Source organism: Scyliorhinus torazame, chromosome X, assembly GCF_047496885.1.
Source record: "Scyliorhinus torazame isolate Kashiwa2021f chromosome X, sScyTor2.1, whole genome shotgun sequence".
NCBI classification, from domain to species: domain Eukaryota; kingdom Metazoa; phylum Chordata; class Chondrichthyes; order Carcharhiniformes; family Scyliorhinidae; genus Scyliorhinus; species Scyliorhinus torazame.
Genome location: NC_092738.1, coordinates 29,175,394 through 29,202,136, shown reverse-complemented (window position 1 = coordinate 29,202,136; position 26,743 = coordinate 29,175,394). Strand labels below are relative to the sequence as shown.

Below are 26,743 nucleotides of genomic sequence, written 5' to 3'. Positions count from 1 at the left end.
GTGGGAATGGAAGATAAATCATGCATTGATAAGTCTTACTGCTGAGCCTGCAGTTGAGGCTGGATAAGTCAGTACAAAGCAGGGATCAAACCTTGGCCCTTCGGTTTCGGAAAAACATGACAAAACACAGACCAGAAGCTCGATATCTCCTTATAGTGACTGCTGATTGGGACAGATGCAGCAATATAAACCAGGTTTCACTTTGCGATGTTTGTTAAATACATCCCATTTCAAAAGAAGCACAAAGATATTCTCAATAAAACTTTATTTGCATAGTAGTTAGATATACAAAAATGTACAAGGCATACAAAAATGTTTAATGGACCAGTACAGCCATCATGGACTACAAAGGCAGTCATTAGGTGTTTAAAGATTAAAGATAAACTTCACAGATACATTGCCAGATTTAGCAGAGACATTTACAGTAAAGTATAATAACTTTAATGGAAAATCTGAATGTTTAAATTAAGAAATAAATTCTAAAGCTATCCTACAATAGTGAGTCAAGTTACAGTGTAGTTTTCCCTGTAAGGCAAAGATTAAAATCAAGAGTATACAAGATTGGAATAGTTCATCTGCAGAAAGTATTTAAAGTTCAAAATATGAGCGGGAGCGGCTCATTGGGTAGCTCTCCTGCCTTGGAGCCAGAAGGCCTCAAGGTCAAGACCTGCTCCAGAACCCAGTCTCTGGTGCAGGCAAGCCAGTGTGCATCAGTCAGATCCTAGCTTGGATGAATGGGAGGATTAGGGGTAGGAAGGACATTGGCTGGAAAACCAACTGCCAAATTTAAAAAATGATGGATAACCAAATCAGCATCGAGGCGACCCCAAGTAACGAGGGAAAAGCTGAAGGAGGAGCCAACCATTTCAAGTTCAAAATGGTTAAATGGAGCTTCAAGTTGTCCTGTAATGTGTTGGGTTCTACAAGTGCCCAACCAAGCATCAAGGGATGAACTCAGAACCGGGATATTTTCTGTCTGTAGTGGAACAGTTTTACTGATATCCAGATTATCAGGTTTGCTCATCAGTAAATTAACTGTGATTGTCAGAAGTATTAAAACTCAATCCTGGCTGAGAGGTAGGCGTTCCGTTTAATTGGGGAACAGGGAACCAAGACGCCATCACAAGATTTGCATCAGACCACATTTCCTTTGTGAAGGGTAGCACCGACGACAATATGATGCCCTGTAATAGGTTGCAGCGACACTGAATAATGGAGAGATGTAGGACAGGGTGCTGGCACAAAAGACAAATTCTTGCAAATTAACTCTGGTTAGATCTTAAAAGTTGAACACTCCTGTTTGAGTCAACACTTTAAATGATTTTGGGAACTATATTAATAGGTTATTTTATACTTGGCCAACGGCTTGCCCTTCACATCAGTCACAGATCAGTCACATGACACAATATACCCTTCAGGTCTTCAGTTGGGAAAAATGCCAATACCTTCCCTTAATTGTGCAGCATTAGTTATAATGTTGCCATTCCTGCCCTCGGTCTACAGGGAATATTTCATTTAACTGATACAATTCAATATTGTGAAACAGCAGGAGCTCTATGATGCTTAAGCAAGCGACTCAAAAACAAATTGCGTTAACATTTCTTGAATATCACTGAAAAGAGACTGGCTGTTGAAGCTTTTTGTCTTGCACTCATCACAATGAACACAAGAATGCCAAATTTCAAACCATCACAGCAATATAGATTACAGGAGAAAAGGTTGGCAAGTCAACCTTCGGGGAGCTTATACTGCTCATTACTTTTGCCATGGCAGCGCTGCGACCAGCGTTGATTTGCCAATCAATCTTTTCTCCTGTAACACAAACTTTTGTGATCATTCGAAATTGTGTTAGTCCTGTGCAAGACAAAAAGTTTCAACAACTTATTGCTCTTTTCAGCAATATTGAAGTAACATTTCTAATCTTACCTTTTTTTACATAACAAAGCCCTACAGAAAGATCAGAAGCAACTGGTTAAAGAGCGTTAGTGTCAATTACGAGTTCAGGCATTTGGAGTAAAATCTTTCTCTCGTCTTTAGCTGAAAAATAGCAGGACACAAAATAAATTGATACTTGAATTCACGATCAAAAGTGAAAAGAGCGCATCGAAAAGGGAGAATGTATTTTAAACATTGGACACATTCTACAGTGATGAACTGACTATAAGACAGCAGGTTATGTCACTAGGGCACCTGTGTTGATTAGGCAGTTTATATAGCGGATCGATCACAAAATGTCCTCTTCAACAAGTGGAATATTTTATGTGGTTAAAGCACAGCGTTTCTGTTTTACAAAGGAATCACCATGGATACTGAGAATCAGCTATACTACTGGTAATGTGCCCAGAAGCACAGTCAATCAAACCTGTCTCCTCACCAGAATTAGAGGCATTGTTACAGATGACAAAAAGGAAAGAAAATACTGAACTTCATAACAACGGGGAAGACTCGCTTGCTCCTCATAAACAGACACCAGAAACTGTTGGAGAGACTTCTGGCTGGTAATGCAGCTCGATGGGGACAAAGTGCTGTGGAGCAGAAATACAGAGTTAGAATCCAAGCCAATATCATTTTAAAAACTTCCGCGATCAGTTTCAGGGCTGCAGAGAAGTCTAAAAAAAATGAAAATCAACTGCCCCTTCCAGTTCGACTCTTGGAATAAAGCTGAACTATGGAGATAGTTAGAAAGTTTTGTAAAGTTATTCAAATTTAAAAATCTGGTCTGAAAAAGAGCACTGACACACAGGTTTGTGCCCAGAATCCAGGATCCTTTAGCACCAGAAACAGATTTTAATTTGAGCCACTTACACAGACTCTGTGAAAGAAAATACAAAAACACCTAAGGTGGGGCATGTACATAATATTGTTGAACAGTTACAACACAGCTCAACATCCAAAATTCAATATCTGCTATAAAAAGTCAGAACTAAAACTAACATCTTTGCTGCACTCATGTTGGTCTCAGCTGATATGAAGATTAAAATGGAATTTGAAACTTGAAAGCTCTTCCATTCCCCATGTAGTAATAATCTTTACTGTCTCAAGTAGGCTTACATTAACACTGCAATGAAGTCACTGTGAAAATCCCCTAGTCGCCACATTCTGGCACCTGTTCGGGTCACAGAGGCAGAATTCAGAATGTCCAATTCACCTAACAGCACGTCTTTCGGGACTTGTGGGAGGAAACCGGAGCACCCGGAGGAAACCCACGCAGACACGGGGAGAACATGCAGAATCCGCACAGGCAGTGACCCAAGCCGGGAATCGAACCTGGGTCCCTGACACTGTGAAGCAACAGTGTTAACCACACTGCTACCATGCCATTTAGTCTAATTTTCTGAAAGCCATGTATTTAGATCAACATTTTAGAAATATTTTGGTCAACTTGTAACTGTTGAAGTGTCACAAATCTGGGTTGGCAAGTTCTAATCACAACTATTACTGGATGGAAGATTGCCCTTTGCCTTCTCAGGAACAAAATTCACATTCGATCAAGGGAATAGGCGGAAATCCCTCTTTGGCAGTGGTGGTACTCACCATAACGTCTTGTTGCTCAAGTATCTTGGCTACTGGATTGGTGAAGTTTCTTTCCCTCTTCATTCTCTGATCAGGTGACTGGAAGGCACGGGCGAGACAGCAGGAAACCTCGGCGTCCAAAAATGCTTCGTGAGAGGGTTTTCGACAGCCAGGTAGAATCTTGCTTGACCTCTGTTTCATGCTGGCCCAGAGCAGGCTACTTCTGTCTGGAGGTCACAACAAGAGTTTTGCAAATTCACAGAGCAACTCTCTAGGTTCTCAAATTATTTCCAAAATATCTAGAACCAATTGTTTATTGGTGAATGAATAATTGTAACCCGATGGGATAGTTTTTGATTTCAATAAATATCCATAACTTGCCCTTTTAGATTTCCCTTGGGGCAGAACCATTTCTAAATTGGACCCATGAACGGATTCTACAATTCATGGATACAAGTAGTGGGATCAAACTGCAATAGTTATTCATTGATCAATGATCAACTTTGCTCAGTTGATAACACGCCCACCTCCAGGTCAAAAAAGTATGGGTCAGAGCACCAGTCCAGGTGCCAATCTACCCTTGTACTCAATTGCCGCACTGACACAGCTAGAGATACTGTGCTAAATGAAATGTTAAACCAAGGCTCCAGCTGCCTGTTTGGGTGGAGATTAAGGATTCATTAAATGTCCTGGCTAAAATTTCACCCTCAACCAGCTCCACGAAAACGGCACAGCTGGCTATTGCGATCAATGGGGTCTTAATTTGTGCAAAATGGCCACCATGGTTACTGACATAACATTTTTTGCACTTGAAAAGGAATACTTTGTATGTGAAGCATTTTGCGATGTTGACGACATGTCCAATAAGTGCTACACAAATGCAAGTCTTTCTCAGTTTAAAAAATGCTGCTTTTGTAGGTGCTATGGAGCGTTGTAAATAATTCCACACACTCGAGGGACCTGCATTTCTCTTTAGAGCTATAGCTGTTGTGATGAACATGCCCAGTTTCTGCTGGACACTTTCAACTCAGACTAAACAGGGATCCAAGTCAAATGGGAAGGGTGCTTTGTATCTCGCTCGAAAATAGACACAGCGATGGATATGCAATGTGATTTATTTCAGTACAGTTATTGATGTGGAATTCCCAGTCACTGTCATTTTAATCCTTAATCACTTACTTCAAATGTTTGCACTAGCTTAATAACCAATATTAAACTAACAATGGAACTCTAAACAGCACAAGCCATTTAATTCCATAGAATCAGTGCAAGAGGCCGTCATTCAGCCCATCGAGTCTGCATCGATCCTCTGAAAGAGCACCCTATCTCGGCCCAAACCACACTATCCCTATAATCCCACCTAGGGCCAATTCAGCATGGCCAATCCACCTAACCTGCACATTTTTCGGGACTTGTGGGAGAAAACCAGAGCACTCGGAGGAAACCCTCGCAGAGTAAGTGCAAACTCCACACAGTCATCAGAGGTCGGAATCAACCCTGGTCCCTGGAACTGTGAGGCAGCAGTGGTAACCACCATGTCACCCCCCGGTGAATTTAAATTCTGTTTTTTTAAATCGACAAGGTTGTCCAAGACGATAATTGTCTACCTTAATATTGTGGCACTGCTCATCCTTTCTGATTTGATGCCCATGACGTTCCAAATGCAGCTCCTGTGGAACCTCTCCAGCTATTTAATATGTCTGGAGTAGGCAGTCCATAACTCACAGGCATACGGAGGAAGGTATTACCACAGCTTTTTACACAGCAAGTTTTGGTACCTCATTTCGTCAACAATTTCTTGCATAAACACCTTGCTGAGGAGATTATACGGTATTAAATACCATACAGCAATCCTTTCATTATAAAAACTACCTTAAAAATCTACATATATAAATGATTCTATGTTAAATAGCTCACCTATGCTTCCACTGCAAAAAGGGGATTGGAATTTCAACCCTTTGTCAGTTGTGTTCAAGCGTGAAGAGCTATGGAAAATGGGTGCGGGCAATGTGTCCATCACATTCAAAGCCAGCTCAGTAGAAGAAAGCAACATCTCCAACTGGCATGTTTCAGCCCCAGAAACACTGTTACTCTGTATTGAACAGTCCACAAGCTTAGGTATTTGATTGGAAGTCAGAGCTGTACAATGGGAAGGAAGAACAGGTTTTTCAGCTTCTTGCTGCTTCAAGGCGGTGATGGTGGGTCTGCTTTCCAAGATGGCACCAGCCAAATTGGGAGGTTTTTCTGGAAGGACAGGTGCACTTGCTTCACACCCGTTTTCTATGAGCGTCTCTTCAATCGCCTTTACCTCTTGCAACTCTTTCTGAAGTCTTTGTGAAAGAAGTTCAATGTTCTGTATAATTTAAAAAAAAAAAAATCACAACAGTTCAAGAACCTGGAGGATAAATGGAACTAATATGATGTAGCACTCCACTGTTAAATCATGGACAGAAAGATGCAGAGACAGCGAAAGCTCAGCCATGGCATGATGAGGAGTGGAGAAGGATTGGCAGAGAATTGAGCAGCTCTTCTGCCCGTTCTTATAGCCAGGAAACAGCAGGCAGAAGAGGAATATTAGCAATGGAAAATAAAAACAAGAGAACACTTTTGAAAAGAAAGAAAACATTCCAGTTCGTACGTTGGGCTGAGGGAATTGGAAATCAATTACAAGAACTGTATTTGTTAGTGCGCAGCTATTTAAAAAAAAAAAGGAATGCTGGAGGAGAGATGTGGAACAGATAGTGTTCCATTCTCTTCTCTTTCCCCAGCCAACACCATATGAAATTAGGGGGCGGGGGGAAGAAAGGGAAGCACGTTAATGAGCCGGTGAAAGGAGCAAGTGATACAAAGGCACCAAAATACACTGTATTGTAACTAGTGTTTAAATTACAGCCATTAAATGCTTGTTCTTGTACCTTTAACTTTACCAGCTTTAGATCAACCAGCCTCGACTTTGGTCTTTCCAGTTCTTCCTTTAAGCTTGGTGTCTCTGTTGCTTTCTCTACTTCATTTGGTTCTTCTGAATCATCAAAAAGACGAAGTACTATCTGATCCTAAAATAGAGAATGTCAAACCCCTGTTACATATGCAGTGCAAAATCTCATCTTTACTTTAATGTGTTACTATTCATAACTTATCTTGCACACTATTTGAGAGTTGGGAAACATTTGTGGCAGTTTCGGAGAGTGCACCTCCTAGTGACAGACAATAGGCCAATGCGGAGGGTCATAGTGTCAGCTGTAGGTTTATAGGTAGCACTCTCACCCGAGTAACCAGGTTTTGGATTCACATTCTGGGGCCGGAGTATAAAAACCTATGGTCACACTCCAGTTTAGTACTGAGGGAGTGCTGCACTGTCAGAGGTGCCATTTTTCAGATGAGTCATTAAACCAAGGCTTCATCCGCCTGCTCAGGAGAATGTAGAAGATCCCATGGCATTATTTTGAAGAGCAGGGATGTTCTCCTCAATGCCCTGGTCAGTTTTATCCTCAATCACCACCACAAAAAACAGACAATCACATTGCTATTTGTGGGAGCTTGCTGTGCAGCAATTAGCTGCCATGTTTCCTATACTGCAACAATAACGACACTTTAAAAGCATTTCATTGGCTGCAAAGTGCTTTGAGATGTCTGGTGTCTGTGTAAAACACTATATTAATGCAAGTCATTCTTTTCAGCATTGATTTCTGCCCTCCCATGTTTACAAGACTACTTAAGACAGTTAACAATTGAACTTCCGGGTGCGGCGATGACCAGCTAGGTCGCACGTTTCGGCAGCTCCCGGTGGAACGGACTTTTGGGCTCTTGATAGGAGCCCCAACGGCAATTCTAACGGCAAAAAACACTGTGCTGGAATCCAGAAGGGAATCCCCCCTGGACACGGATGGAAAAAAAGAGGAAAGTGGCCGGATTGCGGTGGATCCTCTAGAGCAGCGGCCAGGAGGGCAGGCACAAAGCAAGATGGCGTCGGAAGGAGGCAGTGTAATATGGGGCCCTGACCAACAAGAGTTCCTGCGGCGTTGCGTGGAAGAACTCAAAAAGGAGATGAAGAAGGAGCTGTTGGCCCCGATATTACAAGCGATTGAGGGGCTAAAGGAGGAGCAAAAGACCCAGGAACAGGAGCTTCGGGTCGTGAAGGCAAAGGCTGCTGAGAATGAGGATGACATACAGGGCCTGGAGGTGAAAACGGAGATGCACGAGGCACAACACAAAAGATGTGTGGAAAGGCTGGAGGAGCTGGAGAATAATGCGAGGAGGAAGAATTTAAGGATTCTTGGTCTTCCCGAAGGTGTAGAAGGGACGGACGTCGGGGCATATGTGAGCACGATGCTGCACTCGTTAATGGGCTCGGAGGCCCCGACGGGTCCGCTGGAGGTGGAGGGAGCCTATCGAGTTATGGCGCGAAGACCGAGGGCTGGAGAAATTCCTCGAGCCATAGTGGTGAGATTTCTCCGATATAAGGACAGAGAGATGGTCCTCAGATGGGCAAAGAAAACTCGGAGCAGGAGGTGGGAGAACACGGTGATCCGCGTATATCAAGATTGGAGTGCGGAGGTGGCAAGAAGGAGGGCAAGCTTTAATCGGGCCAAAGCGGTGCTGCACAAACGGACGATTAAATTTGGAATGCTGCAACCGGCAAGACTGTGGGTCACACATCAAGGGAAACACCACTACTTCGAAACGGCAGATGAGGCGTGGACATTTATCGTCGAGGAGAAATTGGAGTGAGCGGGCCATAAAAAGAATGTTTGGGACAAAGTGGGGGGGTGAATATGTGGGATGAAGGGGGGGAAAAAGAGGGAAGAGATGACTTCCCAAGTTGTTAATCCTGCGACCCTGTAACTTTTCTCTCTTCCCCATGTCGTGGGGGAGGAGGGAGGATGAGGAGCTGAGGGCGCCAGCCATTGGGGGCGGGGCCAAAAGGGAAGTATGGTAATCACGGCGGGAACAGGGAAGCAGGAAGGAGGGGGCCTCGCACAGTGTGAGCCGAGGTCACGGGGGGGGGAAGCAGAGGTCGGCCAGAGTTTTCTGACTTCTGGGAGCAACATGGGGGGTGCAATTACGCTAGTTTGGGATCTAGTGGGGGGGGGGGGGGCAGGTTAACTGGGTTGCTGCTGCTGGGGAGAAGGGGGAGCTGGTATGGGGGAGTTGTGGTCGGGGCGGGGGGGCGCCGCTTGGGGGAGATACGGCTACGTGGGAACAGGGTGAGGAGCTGGATTGAAAAAGGAGATGGTTAGTCGTCAAGGGGGGGGGGGGGGTAAAGAGCCACCCAACCCGGTTGATCACGTGGAATGTGAGAGGGCTGAACGGGCCGATTAAGAGGGCACGGGTACTCGCACACCTAAAGAAACTTAAGGCAGATGTGGTTATGCTTCAGGAGACGCATCTGAAGCTGATAGACCGGGTCAGACTACGCAAAGGATGGGTGGGGCAGGTGTTTCATTCGGGGCTAGACGCAAAAAACGGGGGTGGCCATACTAGTGGGGAAGTGGGTAATGTTTGAGGCAAAGACTATAGTGGCGAATAGTGGGGGCAGATACGTGATGGTGAGTGGCAAATTGCAAGGGGGGGCAGTGGTATTAGTGAACGTGTATGCCCCAAACTGGGATGATGCCAACTTTATGAGGCGTATGCTAGGACGAATCCCGGACTTAGAAGTGGGGAAGTTGGTAATGGGTGGAGACTTTAATACGGTGCTGGACCCAGGGCTGGACAGATCGAGGTCCAGGACCGGAAGGAGGCTGGCTGCAGCTAGGGTGCTTAAGGACTTTATGGAGCAGATGGGAGGAGTTGACCCCTGGAGATTTAGTAGACCTAGGAGTAAGGAGTTTTCGTTTTTCTCCTATGTCCACAAAGTTTATTCACGAATAGATTTTTTTGTTTTGGGAAGGGCACTGATCCCAAAGGTGACGGGGACGGAGTACACGGCTATAGCCATTTCAGATCATGCTCCACATTGGGTGGACCTGGAGATAGGGGAAGAAAAACAACAGCGTCCACCCTGGAGAATGGACAGGGGATTATTGGCAGATGAGGGGGTGTGTTTAAGGGTGAGGGGATGTATTGAAAGGTACTTGGAACTCAATGATAATGGGGAGGTCCAGGTGGGAGTGGTCTGGGAGGCGCTGAAGGCAGTGGTTAGAGGGGAGCTGATATCTATCAGGGCACATAAAGAAAAGCAGGAGGGTAGGGAAAGGGAGCGGTTGTTGAAAGAACTTCTGAGGGTGGACAGACAATATGCGGAGGCACCGGAGGAGGGACTGTACAGGGAAAGGCAAAGGCTACATGTAGAATTTGACTTGTTGACTACGGGTAATGCAGAGGCACAATGGAGGAAGGCACAGGGTGTACAGTACGAATACGGGGAGAAGGCGAGCAGGTTGCTGGCCCACCAACTGAGGAAAAGGGGAGCAGCGAGGGAGATAGAGGGGGTGAGAGATGAGGAGGGGGAGATGGAGCGGGGAGCGGAGAGAGTGAATGGAGTGTTCAAGGCATTTTATGAAAGATTATATGAAGCTCAGCCCCCGGATGGGAAGAAGAGAATGATGTGCTTTCTGGATCAGCTGGAATTTCCTTAGGTGGAGGAGCAGGAGAGGGTGAGACTGGGAGCACAGATTGAGACGGAGGAAGTAGTGAAAGGGATTGGGAGCATGCAGGCGGGGAAGGCCCCGGGACCAGACGGATTCCCAGTTGAATTCTATAGGAAATATTTGGACTTGCTGGCCCCGCTACTGATGAGAACCTTTAATGAGGCGAGGGCTAGGGGGCAGCTGCCCCCGACTATGTCAGAGGCAACGATATCGCTCCTCCTAAAGAAGGAAAAAGACCCGCTGCAATGCGGGTCCTACAGGCCCATTTCCCTCCTGTATGTGGACGCTAAGATTCTGGCCAAGGTAATGGCAATGAGGATAGAGGATTGTGTCCCGGGGGTGGTTCATGAGGACCAAACTGGGTTTGTGAAGGGGAGACAGCTGAATACAAATATACGGAGGCTGCTAGGGGTAATGATGATGCCCCCACCAGAGGGAGAAGCGGAGATAGAGGTGGCGATGGATGCCGAGAAAGCATTTGATAGAGTGGAGTGGGATTATTTGTGGGAGGTGCTGAGATTTGGTTTTGGGGATGGGTATATCAGGTGGGTACAGTTGCTGTATAGGGCCCCGATGGAGAGTGTGGTCACGAATGGACGGGGGTCTGACTATTTTCGGCTCCATAGAGGGACGAGGCAGGGATGTCCTCTGTCCCCGTTATTGTTTGCACTGGCGATTGAACCCCTGGCCATAGCATTGAGGGGTTCCAGGAAGTGGAGGGGAGTACTCGGGGGGGGGGGGGGGGAAAGAAGAAGAACACCGGGTATCTCTGTATGCGGATGATTTGTTGCTATATGTGGCGGACCCGGCGGAGGGGATGCCAGAGATAATGTGGATACTTGGGGAGTTTGGGGATTTTTCAGGGTATAAACTGAACATGGGGAAAAGTGAGTTGTTTGTGGTGCATCCAGGGGAGCAGAGCAGAGAGATAGAGGATTTACCGTTGAGGAAGGTAACAAGGGACTTCCGGTACTTGGGGATCCAGATAGCCAAGAATTGGGGTACATTACACAGGCTTAATTTAACGCGGTTGGTGGAACAGATGGAGGAGGACTTTAAGAGATGGGACATGGGGTCCCTGTCATTGGCAGGTAGGGTGCAGGCGGTTAAAATGGTGGTCCTCCCGAGATTCCTTTTTGTGTTTCAGTGCCTCCCGGTGGTGATCACGAAGGCTTTTTTCAAAAGAATCGAGAAGAGTATTGAGTTTTGTGTGGGCTGGGAAGACCCCGAGAGTGAGGAGGGGATTCTTGCAGCGTAGTAGGGACAGGGGGGGCTGGCACTACCGAGCCTAAGTGAGTACTACTGGGCCGCCAATGTTTCAATGGTGTGTAAGTGGATGGGAGAAGGGGAGGGAGTGGCGTGGAAGAGATTGGCGAGGGCGTCCTGCAGGGGGACTAGCCTACAAGCAATGGTGACGGCACCGTTGCCGTTCTCACCAAAGAAATACACCACAAGCCCGGTGGTGGTGGCTACATTGAAAATTTGGGGGCAGTGGAGACGGCATAGGGAAAGGACGGGAGCTTCGGTGCGGTCCCCGATAAGAAACAATCATAGGTTCGTTCCGGGGAGAATGGATGGGGGATTTGGAGCATGGCAAAGAGCTGGGGTAGTACAACTGAGAGATCTGTTTGTAGATGGGACGTTTGCGAGAGGGGAGCGCTGACGGAAAAATATGGGTTGCCCCAAGGGAATGCATTTCGGTACATGCAATTGAGGGCTTTTGCGAGGCAACAGGTGAGGGAATTCCCGCAGCTCCCGACGCAGGAGGTGCAGGATAGAGTGATCTCAGAGACATGGGTGGGGGATGGTAAGGTGTCGGACATATACAGGGAAATGAGGGACGAGGGGGAGATCATGGTAGATGAGCTGAAAGGGAAATGGGAAGAAGAACTGGGGGAGGAGATTGAGGAGGGGCTGTGGGCTGATGCCCTACGTAGGGTAAACTCATCGTCCTCGTGTGCCCGGCTAAGCCTGATTCAGTTTAAGGTGTTACACAGGGCGCATATGACTGGAGCACGGCTTAGTAAATTTTTTGGGGTAGAGGATAGGTGTGCGAGATGCTCGAGAGGCCCAGCGAATCACACCCACATGTTCTGGTCATGCCCGGCACTACAGGGGTTCTGGGTGGGGGTGGCAAAGATGCTTTCGAAGGTGGTGGGGGTCCGGGTTGAACCAAGCTGGGGGTTGGCTATATTTGGGGTTGCAGAAGAGCCGGGTGTGCAGGAGGCGAGAGAGGCTGATGTTTTGGCCTTTGCGTCCCTAGTAGCCCGGCGCAGGATATTGTTAATGTGGAAGGAAGCCAAACCCCCAGGCGTAGAGACCTGGATAAACAACATGGCAGGGTTTATAAAGTTAGAACGGATTAAGTTCTAACTTTATGGGGGGGGGGGGGGGGGGGGGGGAGAGGAGGAATCGGACGGACTCTCAGAGATGTTATATATGTATAATATGTATACGTAGTTATTATAGGTAATTGTATATTGGATTGTTGGATTGTATTTTTGGAGAGTATTTATTTTGGACAAGGCAGTTGCCATTTAGTTTTTGTTTATATATTATTTATTTATTTGTTTAAAACTGGCCACTGTTATTTATATTGCTTTATTGTTGTGTAAAAGAAACACTACGTACTGTTATGTTTGGCCAAAAATCTTGAATAAAATATATTTTAAAAAAAAGACAGTTAACAATTTAATACAAGGATGTGCACCTAATTTGAAAAAAAATAGGTAAACAAACATGACAATTCCTCTTTAATTTTGAGAATAGCAATTTCCACATTTTGTTGGAGAAGTGACCATGGACAATATTGGTTTTGTACAATACTTAGCAACCTTTTAGATTCAAATTGTTGTTGAATATGACAAATTTAATAGACGAAAACTCTCTGAACCACTTTACAAAGGGAGAGAAAAAGGAATGGATTCTACATAACACCATTAAGGTCTCACTATCCTTCACCTACCATTGGCAGATATTCACTGTCCTTTAATTGGTCTGAGGCATTATTTTCATGGGTTTTGCCCTTAAGATAGTGAGCATTTGACCAATTCACAGGTTTGTAAGTTGCAACCTGTAGGAATGAATAAAGTTATTTGACAAAATAATCTAGAAAAGATTTCTGAGTAACACATACATATAGGAAATGGGACACTACAAATTAGTAAGAATTTTCAAAGATCGATGAAGATTGTTAGCAGTGTAAGGATCCTCCTGTCTGTCCCCTTTTTCCCCTTTTAATTTCCGTAATTCTTCTGGCTGTTTCAATTTTTGTACGTGGACAGTTAATGTGCCTATGCCTTTAAGATGGCCTTAATTAGAGTGGTTGGTAAACTGAGGATTGACCTGTGCCCTCAGGCAAGTCAGGTTGCAAACAGTTGTTTATATTTCGGATCAGCAGATTCAAGGGAGGCGAGTGCTGACATATTGTGATGGACTTGGTTGTTGGCCAATGGTCTGTTTCGAATTGTCGGGCCTTATCAATGGTCCCCACCGATTGGTCGGGGTTTTCTCTGGCATGTTCCTTCCTCTAGTTGACTGTTTTTTCTCTTCTACTTTAGTTTTGATGTGGAGATCCCGGCGTTGGACTGGGGTGAGCACAGTAAGAAGTCTTACAACACCAGGTTAAAGTCCAACAGGTTTGTTTCAAACACTAGCTTTCGGAGCACTGCTCCTTCCTCAGGTGAACGGAGCACTGCTCCTGAGCAAGGAGCAGTGCTCCGAAAGCTAGTGTTTGAAACAAACCTGTTGGACTTTAACCTGGTGTTGCAAGATTTCTTACTTTAGTTTTGGGTCAGAAGCCGGAGGGTTACAGCCCTGATCTTTCGCTCATCTAATGGACTATTTCTGAAGATCCAAAGGAAAGATCCTTCTCTCTCCACAGCCAGATTGAACTGCAAGGAAATCCAGTCCAGCCACCAGCTGAGGGCAGGATCAATTGTTTAAAACCCTTTTAAAATGTGTGGGGAACTCTATTCTAATCTCAGTAAGGCTGTTGGTCATTCTGGTGGAGTTGGAAACAAGAAAGAATTGAACAAGCCTGAGGCTGTTCCTTTGTGTGAAGACCCAAGTTGGTAAAAGTTAAAATGCCTCTCTCTCGAGGGAAAACCTATTGTCTGTGCGTACTGACTGAATGCTTCTGCCAGAAGACCAGCTCTAACCATACACCGGTGGCTTTAATCCCCAAGCCTTCTGGGAGGACAGCCTGTGGCAACGACCTGGACATTGGAAGCACAAACACTCATCTTTCAGTTAATTTTAATTCCTATGGCAGGGCAGCACGGTAGCACAGTGGTTAGCACTTTTGCTTCACAGAGGCAGGGACCCGGGTTCGATTCCCGGCTTGGGTCACTGTGTGCGTGGAGTCTGCACGTTCTCCCCGTGTCTGTGTGGGTTTCCTCCGGGTGCTCCGGTTTCCTCCCACAAGTCCCGAAAGACGTGCTGTTAGACGAATTGGACATTCTAAATTCTCCCTCGGTGTACCCGAAAAGGCGCTGGAATGTGGCGACTAGGGGCTTTTCACAGTAACCTCATTGCAGTGTTAATGTAAGCCTACCTGTGACAATAAAGATTATTATTTTATCCCTTCCGCTCCCTCTGTGTGTGTCTGTGTTTGAGTAGAGGGTGGGGAGTACTAGATTAGCTGGCTGTTATGCGGTTATAATTATTGCATTTTCAACTTTGTTCCTGTTATAAATATGGTGTTCAACATACAAACCTGGTGGCTATAACGTATTGAGCAGTCAAGGGGTCAAAGACTCTGCAAACTTTTACACAAATGATTGGTTAATTCACTTGTGTTGGGACTCTGGGGTGTGGGGGGCTGGAATTGACTGTGCACTAACCCAGGGTGTCATAACAGTAGCGACAGGAACACATTTAATAACTTATTTTGAAGTAAAATGGACTAGTGTGTGTTTTTTTAGTCACACCATTAAGTGTGAACAATAATTTTGAACCAGTAATGAATCAGTAATCATGGGCGAAATTCTCCCCCAACGGCGGGATGCCCGCCGACTGGCGCCAAAGCCGGCGCAAATCAGACGGGCATCGCGCCGGCAAAAAGGTGCGGAAGTCTCCGCATCTTTGGCGGCCTAGCCCCAACATTGGAGGGGCTAGGCCGACGCCGGAGGGATTTCCGCCCCGCCAGCTGGCGGAAATGGCGTTTGTTGCCCCGCCAGCTGGCGCGGAAATGCGGCGCATGCGCGGGAGCGTCAGCGGCCACTGTCAGTTTCCCAGCGCATGCGCGGGAGCGTCAGCGGCCGCTGTCAGTTTCCCGCGCATGCGCAGTGGGGAGAGTCACTTCCGCCTCCGCCATGGTGGAGACCGTGGCGGAGGCGGAAGGGAAAGAGTGCCCCCACGGCACAGGCCCGCCCGCGGATCGGTGGGCCCCGATCGCGGGCCAGGCCACCGTGGGGGCACCCCCCGGGGTCAGATCGCCCCGCGCCCCCCCCAGGACCCCGGAGCCCGCCCACGCCGCCTGGTCCCGCCGGTAAATACCAGGTTTGATTTACGCCGGCGGGACAGGCAATTCCTGGGCGGGACTTCGGCCCATTCGGGCCGGAGAATCCAGCGGGGGGTCCCGCCAACCGGCGCGGCCGGATTCCCGACCCCGCCCAATCTCCGGGAGCGGAGACTTCGGCGGGGGCGGGGGCGGGATTCACGGCGGCCAACGGCCATTCTCCAACCCGGCGGGGGGTCGGAGAATGACGCCCATAGTGTTCAAGGGAAAACACCATTTTGTGTGTTAAAATCTTAAGACAGTACATTTGAACACTAATTCCTATTTTACTTCCAGCAAGTTCCTTTATTCACCCCAAGCCCTTTCTTGTAAAGATGGTAACTCATGCGAATGTATTCTTTTACACTTCTCCAGTACCTCGCCCAAATGTGGATTCTTTATGTGATCCTAGACTGCAAGTATCAGTAGGTAATCACCTTAATCTTTGGGAGTGGGACCACGTGTATATTTGTGTTCTAACCCAGTCTGTACTGTGTTAGCTGATCTTAGCCACAGCACTCAAAGTGACACCATAATTGACCTCAGTGTCCTGAATAGAAAAACAACAATGGAGAAGGGAAGAACAATGAATGAATGAGAGTGTGATAAGACCCTCCCCCCCCCACACACACACATCTGACAATTAAAAGGCTTGAATAACTGACTCTATGTGAGGGTGAAGGTGAGTAATTAGCAAGAAGAGAAAGAAGAAATAAAACACATGGCTGAACCTCAAGATTGAATGTGGACTAATTACAAGTTTCCAATTTCCTTGAATAGAACAGGCATTACATTTTCAGTTACAAATTTATCAGACTAATCTGCTACAATTAATTTCTAGGAAATCTAGTACACAAACCACCAGTTCAAATGCAACCGTAGATGCGTACTGACCACACTTGAAGGGGGAGCTGGCATATATCTCAAATGCCATTGGTTTTGAGATGATGGAACCAGAGAACTGCCGAAGTGATGGTTAGGTGGTCGTAACACTCTGCTGGGTGTTTGCATTTCTAGATCTGAAAGAGAGGTTTTTGCAATGTTAGTTTCATCTCAGGCTGGTAAGAGTGATGACATGGATCTGTGGCACAGTACTTTCGATTTTTTGCATCAGGTTTTAGTCTTAAGCTAGCACAAAGGATGTTGGTATCACTTCTGTGACAAGTGCAGGATTTTAGATATATTGGATTATAAACATTTGGCAATTTAAGGGTTAAAAGCCTGGGTTCGAGTGTGTTTGACTGCAGTAGTCATGTTTGTAGAAATAATCTTGTTCTGCAAGACCAGAAAGCTTTTAGGGCCAGAGGTGAGATTGACCAGAGTAAAAAGCCTGGGCTAATTCACTGCTGTTTGACTTGGGATGGGGCTGGGGGTCCTTGTGTTTTCAGCCCGAGGAGTTAATTGGTTTTCAGCTTGGGGAGATGATGTCATTGCTGGGTGGAGCTAAGGCATTCAGACATTTTGAGAAAGCTTTTGGTTGAGTTCGGATCTGGCTACCCTTTTGACTACAAGTAAAGTATTTTGCTCTCACCTTAGGATAGTTTAAAAAAGGGCAGCACGGTGGCGCAGTGGGTTAGCACTGCTGCCTCACGGCGCCGAGGTCCCAGGTTCGATCCCGGCTCTGGGTCACTGTCCGTGTGGAGTTTGCACATTCTCCCCGTGTTTGCGTGGGTTTCGACCTCACAACCCAAAGATGTGCAGGCTAGGTGGATTGGCCACGCTAAATTGCCCCTTAATTGGAAAAAATGAATTGGGTACTCTAAATTTATTTTTAAAAAAGGATAGTTAAAAAAAAAAACTTAATAGTATTTAAAGCTGTGCAGACTTGTCAGAGGACAAGGACGAAACTGAAACAAACCAGTTGAAACAACTTTCTGAAGACATTGAGCCAGAGTCTGTAGGGGTTCTAACAGGAGCCCAATCTGTTCTGGGAAGCTAGTATTACTCTGTGCCATTGGGATGTAGAATGGATTGAGAGCTGCATGTTTTTTTCTTTCTTGTTATTTAATTGGGAATGAGTAGTAATGTTTTAGGGATACTTACAAGCTATTTCCGGGTGTGACAGTGTGTTAATAATGAAGATTTATTTTAAAATATCAAATACCTATTTCTTTGTGCAATCACTCTTGGAGCAAAGTATTTTTTCCACAGTCTTACAAAATAAATTCAAATATTGGGGTTCCAGTCCAGTATCCTAGCCACTGTTGGGATCTGGCCTGGAATCGTAATACTTCTGACACTGAAATCAATGATCTCCAGTGAAAACTTTGAGCAGTCACCTGAAGCCCATTTAAAACCCTGCTTTGCATATCCTAACTTTCACCAAGTCTTGTGTGCGAAATGTAGTTACTTTGAATGATGATATTTATCCCAGTATTAGGGTTGAATTACTGGTGCGCGTTAAACAGAATGGAAGTTGCAGGTTCAATCTTCAGTCTGGTGAGCAATTCCTGGCCGTTCTGCAAAAGGGAAAAAGGTGAATGGGGAGTCACCACGAGGTCACTCATTTGGCTCCTAAAATTCACCCAACCTGCTGTGACATTATCACATTGCTGCTTGTCGAAACTGGCTGGGCACAAAACGGCTGCTGTATTTCCCAACATACACACTTCAAAAGTATTTAATCGGTTATGAAGCAGTTTGGGCGGCCAAAGGTCTTGAAAGGCACAATATAAATGCAAGTTTTTTTTCAATCTACCTTGGCCGTCTGGTTTGAACGCGTCAGGACCTCCATCAGAAACAAATGAGGGAGCAACAGAGCGATAGGATTCACGAGCTCTATCCATCTGAAGAGAAAAATGAAAATGTTTGAAGTTCTAGATTATTCATATTTCGGGGGTGGGGGGGTCCTCACTTGCACAGCTGCCATTAATCGATCTAATTTTACTGAAACCAAGCTGATTGGAATCAGAGATGGATTTGTAGACTAGCTGTAGTGGGGGAAAAACAACCCTTTTCCAGACATTATGCTCTCCCTTCCTTCTCCAACTTCTTCCTTAAACAAAACACTTCCACAATTTCCAGTTTAGTTCTTCAACATCTAAAAAAAAATTGGGAATTTTCAGAAGTCGATCTCATTTTCCTTGTCCATCGAGACTATTGTTAGTATACTTTGCAAATTAATTGTTCACACATGCCATACACTATTTCCCCTACTTTTGCACCTGCCGGAGGATCACCAAGAGCAGGAATTGAAAGCAGAGATTGAGTCTGTGTAGGTCGAGGATTTCAAACCCAATCGCAGAATTGCACACCTGTTATCTTAAAGCGATGGGATCTGACGGTCTCATTTCTCAGAGTGAAAAGACCCATAAATCATAAGTGATTGGTTCGTGAGGACACAGAACATCAAGATGTATAAATAGGAACTATTAGTTCAAAGAAGATCTCAAAAACCAAAGTTTGCTAAAAAATGTAAAAGGTCAATTTAATTGAGAGACAACTGATTATCTAATAGGCAAAGTAGTAGAACAATTGCTCCAATATTGCATTTTTCACTTCATAGAATGCAACAGAAATAAGTCAGATTAAGTTTGTATCTCCCATAGGGTGATCAACCGGAAACAGTGGGGCTGAAAAAAGTGACTATAATTTCTCCCTCCTTTTGTGTTCCTGCGTCACTTTATGGCCAACCTTATTCCGAAGTGTCGCTTGATGATTAGCTACTAGGAGTGAAAGAACACCTCTGTCTCCATCTTAAGAGAGAAAATATACCATCACTTCCATCAGGAATCTCTCAAATAGTTTGATGGAGATTGTGTCTGATATGAATAGCCTCATTTAATAAAGAACTTTACACTGTAACTGGCCACAAACTAGATTAGATATTCCGGTGTGTTGGGGGTGAAGGGAAGGAAGTAAAGAAAAGCCATTTATAATTCACATCTCAACGTCTCAGCACATTGCTCGAGTGAGCCTGGGTGGTTTTTTTTTGTATGCCCGCAGTGGAAACGAAATGCTTGCACAAACTATAGGCCTGCTAATTTGCAAGGAATACGAAGATGCTTGATACACAATCACTATCATCAAGAGCCAAATACAGACCAAGTTGACATCCAGGCCATCAGGTTTACATCTGGCTGATTTCTGGATTGAGAAACGATGTCTGCTGCTAAATTGGTTATATAGTCGGAGAGGCTGAAGAATGGTGCTTGGAGAACTTATTTCAGTACCTGAAAGGGAAAGCAAATGGCCAAGTATCAAAATCTTTCAAAGCTAAAATAGCAATTTTCAGAAAACAGAGAAAATTAATGTACTTTTGTAGTACTTTTTAAACACTTAATAATTTGTACCGTCATAATCATAGAATCCCAACAGTACAAAAGGAGGTTATTTGGCTCATCGACCCTCCAAAAGAGCACAGTACCCAGGACCATTCCCCTGCTCACCTTGCCCAACCCCTGTAACCTAACCTGCACATACCTGGACACTAAGGGGCAATTTATCATGGCCAATCCACCTAACCTGTACATCTTTGGACTGTGGGAGGAACCGGAGCACCCAGAGGAAACCCACGCAGACACGGGGAGAATGTACAGACTCCGCACAGTCACCCAAGGCTGGAATTAAACCCGGGTCCCTTGCACTGTGAGGCAACAGTGCTAACCACTGTCCCAAAAAGATTCCCTTGGGATACCTTTTTTTCCCCCTGTGATAAACCTCTGTTGAGAGACTCTGCAGGATGGGAGCCAGAACAATGAGCTCACCCTTCCTAATTCAAAATAGGATTTACATTCTTACCAGTCTGGAAAGTTCATCAGCATTATAAGACTAGCAATGGAAGGAGCAAGGACAAAGTGATTTTCTGTCAGTGATGCTGTGAATGCATGTACCAATCTAGTTTCAGGAAGGAAGAGCAAGTCTATAAATTACGTGTTCTCAAAAGATTCCACGTCCCAGAGTACATTACACCAGATATAGCAGAAGAATTAGGCCACTTGGCCCATCGAGTCTGCTCCGCCATTCAATCATGGCTGATATTTTTCTCAACCCCATTCTCCTGGCTTCTCCCCATAACCCCTGATCCCCTTATTAATCAAGAACCTATCTATCTCTGTCTTAAAGACACTCAGTAAATTGGCCTCCACAGCCTTCTGCGGCAATGAGTTCCACAGATTCACCACCCTCTGGCTGAAGAAATTCCTCCTCATCTCTAAAAGGATCGCCTCTTCCGTCTGAGGCTGTGCCCTCGGGTTCTCGTCTCTCCTACTAGTGGAAACATCTTCCCCACGTGAAATGAAAATTGCTTATTGGCACAAGTAGGCTTCAAATGACGTAACTGAAAAGCCCCTAGTCGCCACATTCCGGCGCCTGTTCGGGGAGGCTGGTACGGGAATTGAACCAGTGACGCAGCCTCTTAGTATTCTGTAAGCTTCAATGAGATAAAAAGCATACAAAATCATCAGCTTGGCCCCACTGGTTTTACAGCATATGGGGAATCTTTACAATTACCAGCTCGAGACAATAACATAAAAGACACGAATATCACCATTTATACAAGCTTAGTACACGTCAGTCCCAGCATCAGGCCACATCACAGCATAACCTCAGCACCTTCTCTATAACCATGGTCCATTGTGGAACACTGGTTGACCAATGCCCCTTTTCTGGATTGCTCCTAAGAGTAATCCCTAACTGAATTCAAAACTATTTGAAAGAAGTGCTGAGGCGTTTTTATAAGTAAGGTGAGATGGAAAAATATGAATTTAACTAAAAATACAAAATTCATTTTTAATTTTTTTTTAATTAAATATTTTATTGAAAATGTTTGGTCAACCAACACAGTACATTGTGCATCCTTTACACAATATTATAACAACACAAATAACAATGACCTATTTTATAAACAAAAAAAAAAATGAATAAATAATAAATAACAAAAATGAAAACTAGCCCTAATTGGCAACTGCCTCATCACAAGTAACACTCTCCAAAAATATAATTTAACAGTCCAATATATAATTATCTGTAGCAACGACCTATACATACTATACAGTATATATTAACAACCCTGAGAGTCCTTCTGGTTCCTCCTCCCCACCCCCCCCCCCCCTCCCACCCCTCCCCCCCCACCCCTCCCCCCCGATCCTGGGCTGCTGCTGCTGCCTTCTTTTTCCCATTCCGTCTATCTTTCTGCGAGGTATTCGACGAACGGTTGCCACCGCCTGGTGAACCCTTGAGCCGACCCCCTTAGGACGAACTTAATCCGCTCTAGCTTTATAAACCCCGCCATGTCATTTATCCAGGTCTCCACCCCCGGGGGCTTGGCTTCTTTCCACATTAGCAATATCCTGCGCCGGGCTACTAGGGACGCAAAGGCCAAAACATCGGCCTCTCTCGCCTCCTGCACTCCCGGCTCTTGTGCAACCCCAAATATAGCCAACCCCCAGCTTGGTTCGACCCGGACTCCTACTACTTTTGAAAGCACCTTTGTCACCCCCATCCAAAACCTCTGTAGTGCCGGGCATGACCAAAACATATGGGTATGATTCGCTGGGCTTCTCGAGCACCTCGCACACCTATCCTCCACCCCAAAAAATTTACTGAGCCGTGCTCCAGTCATATGTGCCCTGTGTAATACCTTAAACTGAATCAGGCTTAGCCTGGCACACGAGGACGACGAATTTTCCCCTGCTTAGGGCATCTGCCCACAGCCCCTCCTCGATCTCCTCCCCCAGCTCTTCTTCCCATTTCCCTTTTAGTTCATCTACCATAGTCTCCCCTTCGTCCCTCATTTCCCTATATATATCTGACACCTTACCACCCCCCACCCATGTCTTTGAGATCACTCTGTCCTGCACCTCTTGTGTCGGGAGCTGCGGGAATTCCCTCACCTGTTGCCTCGCAAAAGCCCTCAGTTGCATATACCTGAATGCATTCCCTTGGGGCAACCCATATTTCTCGGTCAGCGCTCCCAGACTCGCGAACTTCCCATCCACAAACAGATCTTTCAGTTGCGTTATTCCTGCTCTTTGCCACATTCCATATCCCCCATCCATTCCCCCCGGGGCAAACCTATGGTTGTTTCTTATCGGGGACCCCCCCAAGGCTCAGTCTTTCCCCTATGCCGTCTCCACTGTCCCCAAATATTCAGTGTAGCCACCACCACCGGGCTTGTGGTGTAGTTCCTCGGTGAGAACGGCAATGGGGCTGTCACCATAGCCTGTAGGCTAGTCCCCCTACAGGACGCCCTCTCTAATCTCTTCCACGCCGCTCCCTCCTCCTCTCCCATCCACTTACTCACCATTGAAATATTAGCGGCCCAATAATACTCACTTAGGCTCGGTAGTGCCAGCCCCCCCCTATCCCTGCTACGCTGTAAGAATCCCTTCCTCACTCTCGGGGTCTTCCCGGCCCACACAAAACCCATGATGCTCTTTTCAATCCTTTTAAAAAAAGCCTTCGTGATCACCACCGGGAGGCACTGAAACACAAAGAGGAATCTCGGGAGGACCACCATCTTAACCGCCTGCACCCTCCCTGCCATTGACAGGGATACCATATCCCATCTCTTGAAATCCTCCTCCATCTGTTCCACCAACCGCGTTAAATTTAACCTATGCAATGTGCCCCAATTCTTAGCTATCTGGATCCCCAGGTAACGAAAGTCCCTTGTTACCTTCCTCAACGGTAGGTCCTCTATTTCTCTACTCTGCTCCCCTGGATGCACCACAAACAACTCACTTTTCCCCATGTTCAATTTATACCCTGAAAAATCCCCAAACTCCCCAAGTATCCGCATTATTTCTGGCATCCCCTCCACCGGGTCCACCACGTATAGTAGCAAATCGTCCGCATACAAAGATACCCGGTGCTCTTCTCCTCCCCTAAGTACTCCCCTCCACTTCTTGGAACCCCTCAACGCTATCGCCAGGGGCTCAATCGCCAGTGCAAACAATAATGGAGACAGAGGGCATCCCTGCCTTGTCCCTCTATGGAGCCGAAAATATGCATATCCCCGTCCATTCGTGACCACGCTCGCCACTGGGGCCCTATACAACAGCTGCACCCATCTAACATACCCCTCTCCAAAGCCAAATCTCCTCAACACCTCCCACAAATAATCCCACTCCACTCTATCAAATGCTTTCTCGGCATCCATCGCCACTACTATCTCCGTTTCTCCCTCTGGTGGGGCCATCATCATTACCCCTAACAACCTCCGTATATTCGTATTCAGCTGTCTCCCCTTCACAAACCCAGTTTGGTCCTCGTGGACCACCCCCGGGACACATTCCTCTATTCTCATTGCCATTACCTTGGCCAGGACCTTGGCATCTACATTTAGGAGGGAAATAGGTCTATAGGACCCGCATTGTAGCGGGTCCTTTTCCTTCTTTAAGATAAGCGATATCGTTGCTTCAGACATAGTCGGGGGCAGTTGTCCCCCTTTCCTTTGCCTCATTAAAGGTCCTCGTCAGTACCGGGGCGAGCAAGTCCACATATTTTCTATAGAATTCGACTGGGAATCCATCCGGTCCCGGGGCCTTTCCCGCCTGCATGCTCCTAATTCCTTTCACCACTTCTTCTACCTCGATCTGTGCTCCCAGTCCCACTCTTTCTTGCTCTTCCACCTTGGGAAATTCCAGCCGATCCAAGAAGCCCATCATTCTCTCCCTCCCATCCGGGGGTTGAGCTTCATATAATTTTTTATAAAATGTCTTGAACACTCCATTCACTCTCTCCGCTCCCCGCTCCATCTCTCCTTCCTCATCCCTCACTCCCCCTATTTCCCTCGCTGCTCCCCTTTTCCTCAATTGGTGTGCCAGCAACCTGCTCGCCTTCTCCCCATATTCGTACTGTACACCCTGTGCCTTCCTCCATTGTGCCTCTGCAGTGCCTGTAGTCAGCAAGTCAAATTCTACATGTAGCCTTTGCCTTTCCCTGTACAGTCCCTCCTCCGGTGCTTCCGCATATTGTCTGTCCACCCTCAAAAGTTCTTGCAGCAACCGCTCCCGTTCCTTACTCTCCTGCTTCCTTTTATGTGCCCTTATTGATATCAGCTCCCCTCTAACCACCGCCTTCAACGCCTCCCAGACCACTCCCACCTGGACCTCCCCATTATCATTGAGTTCCAAGTACTTTTCAATGCACCCCCTCACCCTTAGACACACCCCCTCATCTGCCATTAGTCCCATGTCCATTCTCCAGGGTGGGCGCCCTCCTGTTTCCTCCCCTATCTCCAAGTCCACCCAGTGTGGAGCGTGATCCGAAATGGCTATAGCCGTATACTCCGTTCCCCTCACCTTCGGGATCAATGCCCTACCCAGCACAAAAAAGTCTATTCGTGAGTAGACTTTATGGACATAGGAGAAAAACGAGAACTCCTTACTCCTAGGTCTGCTAAATCTCCACGGGTCTACACCTCCCATCTGCTCCATAAAATCTTTAAGTACCTTGGCTGCTGCCGGCCACCTTCCAGTCCTGGACTTCGACCTATCCAGCCCTGGTTCCAACACCGTATTAAAATCTCCCCCCATTATCAGCTTTCCCATCTCTAGGTCCGGAATGCGTCCTAGCATCCGCCTCATAAAATTGGCATCATCCCAGTTCGGGGCATATACGTTTACCAAAACCACCGTCTCCCCCTGTAGTTTGCCACTCACCATCACGTATCTGCCCCCGTTATCCGCCACTATAGTCTTTGCCTCGAACATTACCCGCTTCCCCACTAATATAGCCACCCCCCTGCTTTTCGCATCTAGCCCCGAATGGAACACCTGCCCCACCCATCCTTTGCGTAGCCTAACCTGGTCTATCAGTTTCAGGTGCGTTTCCTGTAACATAACCACATCTGCCTTAAGTTTCTTAAGGTGTGCGAGTACCCGTGCCCTCTTTATCGGCCCGTTCAGCCCTCTCACGTTCCACGTGATCAGCCGAGTTGGGGGGCTTCCTACCCCCCCCCCCCCCCCCCTTGTCGATTAGCCATCACCTTTTTCCAGCTCCTCACCCGGTTCCCACGCAGCTGTATCTCCCCCAGGCGGTGCCCCCCCGCCCATCCTCTCCCATACCAGCTCCCCCCTCTCCCCAGCAGCAGCAACCCAGTAATTCCCCCCTCCCACCCCCCCCGCTAGATCCCCCGCTAGCGTAATTACTCCCCCCATGTTGCTCCCAGAAGTCAGCAAACTCTGGCTGACCTCGGCTTCCCCCCGTGACCTCGGCTCGCACCGTGCGACGCCCCCTCCCTTCCTGCTTCTCTATTCCCGCCATGATTATCATAGCGCGGGAACCAAGCCCGCGCTTCTCCCTTGGCCCCGCCCCCAATGGCCAACGCCCCATCTCCTCCACCTCCCCTCCTCCCCCCATCACCACCTGTGGGAGAGAGAAAAGTTATCACATCGCAGGATTGGTACATAAAACCCCTCTTTGCCCCCCACATTCGCCCCACCACTTTGTTCGAACGTTCTTTTTAATAACCCGCTCATTCCAGTTTTTCTTCCACAATAAAAGTCCACGCTTCATCCGCCGTCTCAAAGTAGTGGTGCCTCCCTCGATATGTGACCCACAGTCTTGCCGGTTGCAGCATTCCAAATTTTATCTTCTTTTTATGAAGCACCGCCTTGGCCCGATTAAAGCTCGCCCTCCTTCTCGCCACCTCCGCACTCCAGTCTTGATAAACGCGGATCACCGCGTTCTCCCATTTACTGCTCCGAGTTTTCTTCGCCCATCTAAGGACCATTTCTCTATCCTTAAAACGGAGGAATCTCACCACTATGGCTCTGGGAATTTCTCCTGCTCTCGGTCCTCGCGCCATCACTCGGTATGCTCCCTCCACCTCCAACGGACCCGCCGGGGCCTCCGCTCCCATTAACGAGTGCAGCATCGTGCTCACATATGCCCCGACGTCCGCTCCCTCCACACCTTCAGGAAGACCAAGAATCCTCAGGTTGTTCCTCCTTGCGTTGTTTTCCAGTGCCTCCAACCTTTCCACACATCATTTCTGATGTGCCTCCTGCGTCTCCGTCTTCACCACCAGGCCCTGTATATCGTCCTCATTCTCGGCTGCCTTTGCCTTCACGACCCGAAGCTCCCGCTCCTGGGTCTTTTGTTCCTCCTTTAGCCCTTCGATCGCCTGTAGTATCGGGGCCAACAGCTCTTTCTTCATTTCCTTTTTGATCTCTTCCACACAGCATTTCAAGAA

The 26,743-nt window shown here is 46.8% G+C and overlaps 1 protein-coding gene across 3 annotated transcripts in view; it reads right to left on the bottom strand.

The window, feature by feature from the left end:
• Window positions 1-248: 248 nt before the first annotated feature.
• troap (trophinin associated protein) overlaps window positions 249-26,743 on the bottom strand; it is a 58,780-nt gene continuing 32,285 nt past the window's right edge. For 2 of the 3 annotated variants that reach the window (XM_072493912.1, XM_072493910.1), the window contains 8 exons: window positions 19,648-19,775; window positions 18,302-18,389; window positions 16,498-16,622; window positions 13,069-13,176; window positions 6,429-6,566; window positions 5,431-5,866; window positions 3,535-3,740; window positions 249-2,525 (listed from right to left, as the gene is read on the bottom strand). In XM_072493912.1, the coding sequence (XP_072350013.1) occupies window positions 2,457-2,525; window positions 3,535-3,740; window positions 5,431-5,866; window positions 6,429-6,566; window positions 13,069-13,176; window positions 16,498-16,622; window positions 18,302-18,389; window positions 19,648-19,775 (1,298 nt within the window). In that variant the 3' untranslated portion in view covers window positions 249-2,456. The remainder of the gene's footprint in view (window positions 2,526-3,534; window positions 3,741-5,430; window positions 5,867-6,428; window positions 6,567-13,068; window positions 13,177-16,497; window positions 16,623-18,301; window positions 18,390-19,647; window positions 19,776-26,743) is intronic. The other variant, XM_072493911.1, reaches the window with a different exon arrangement.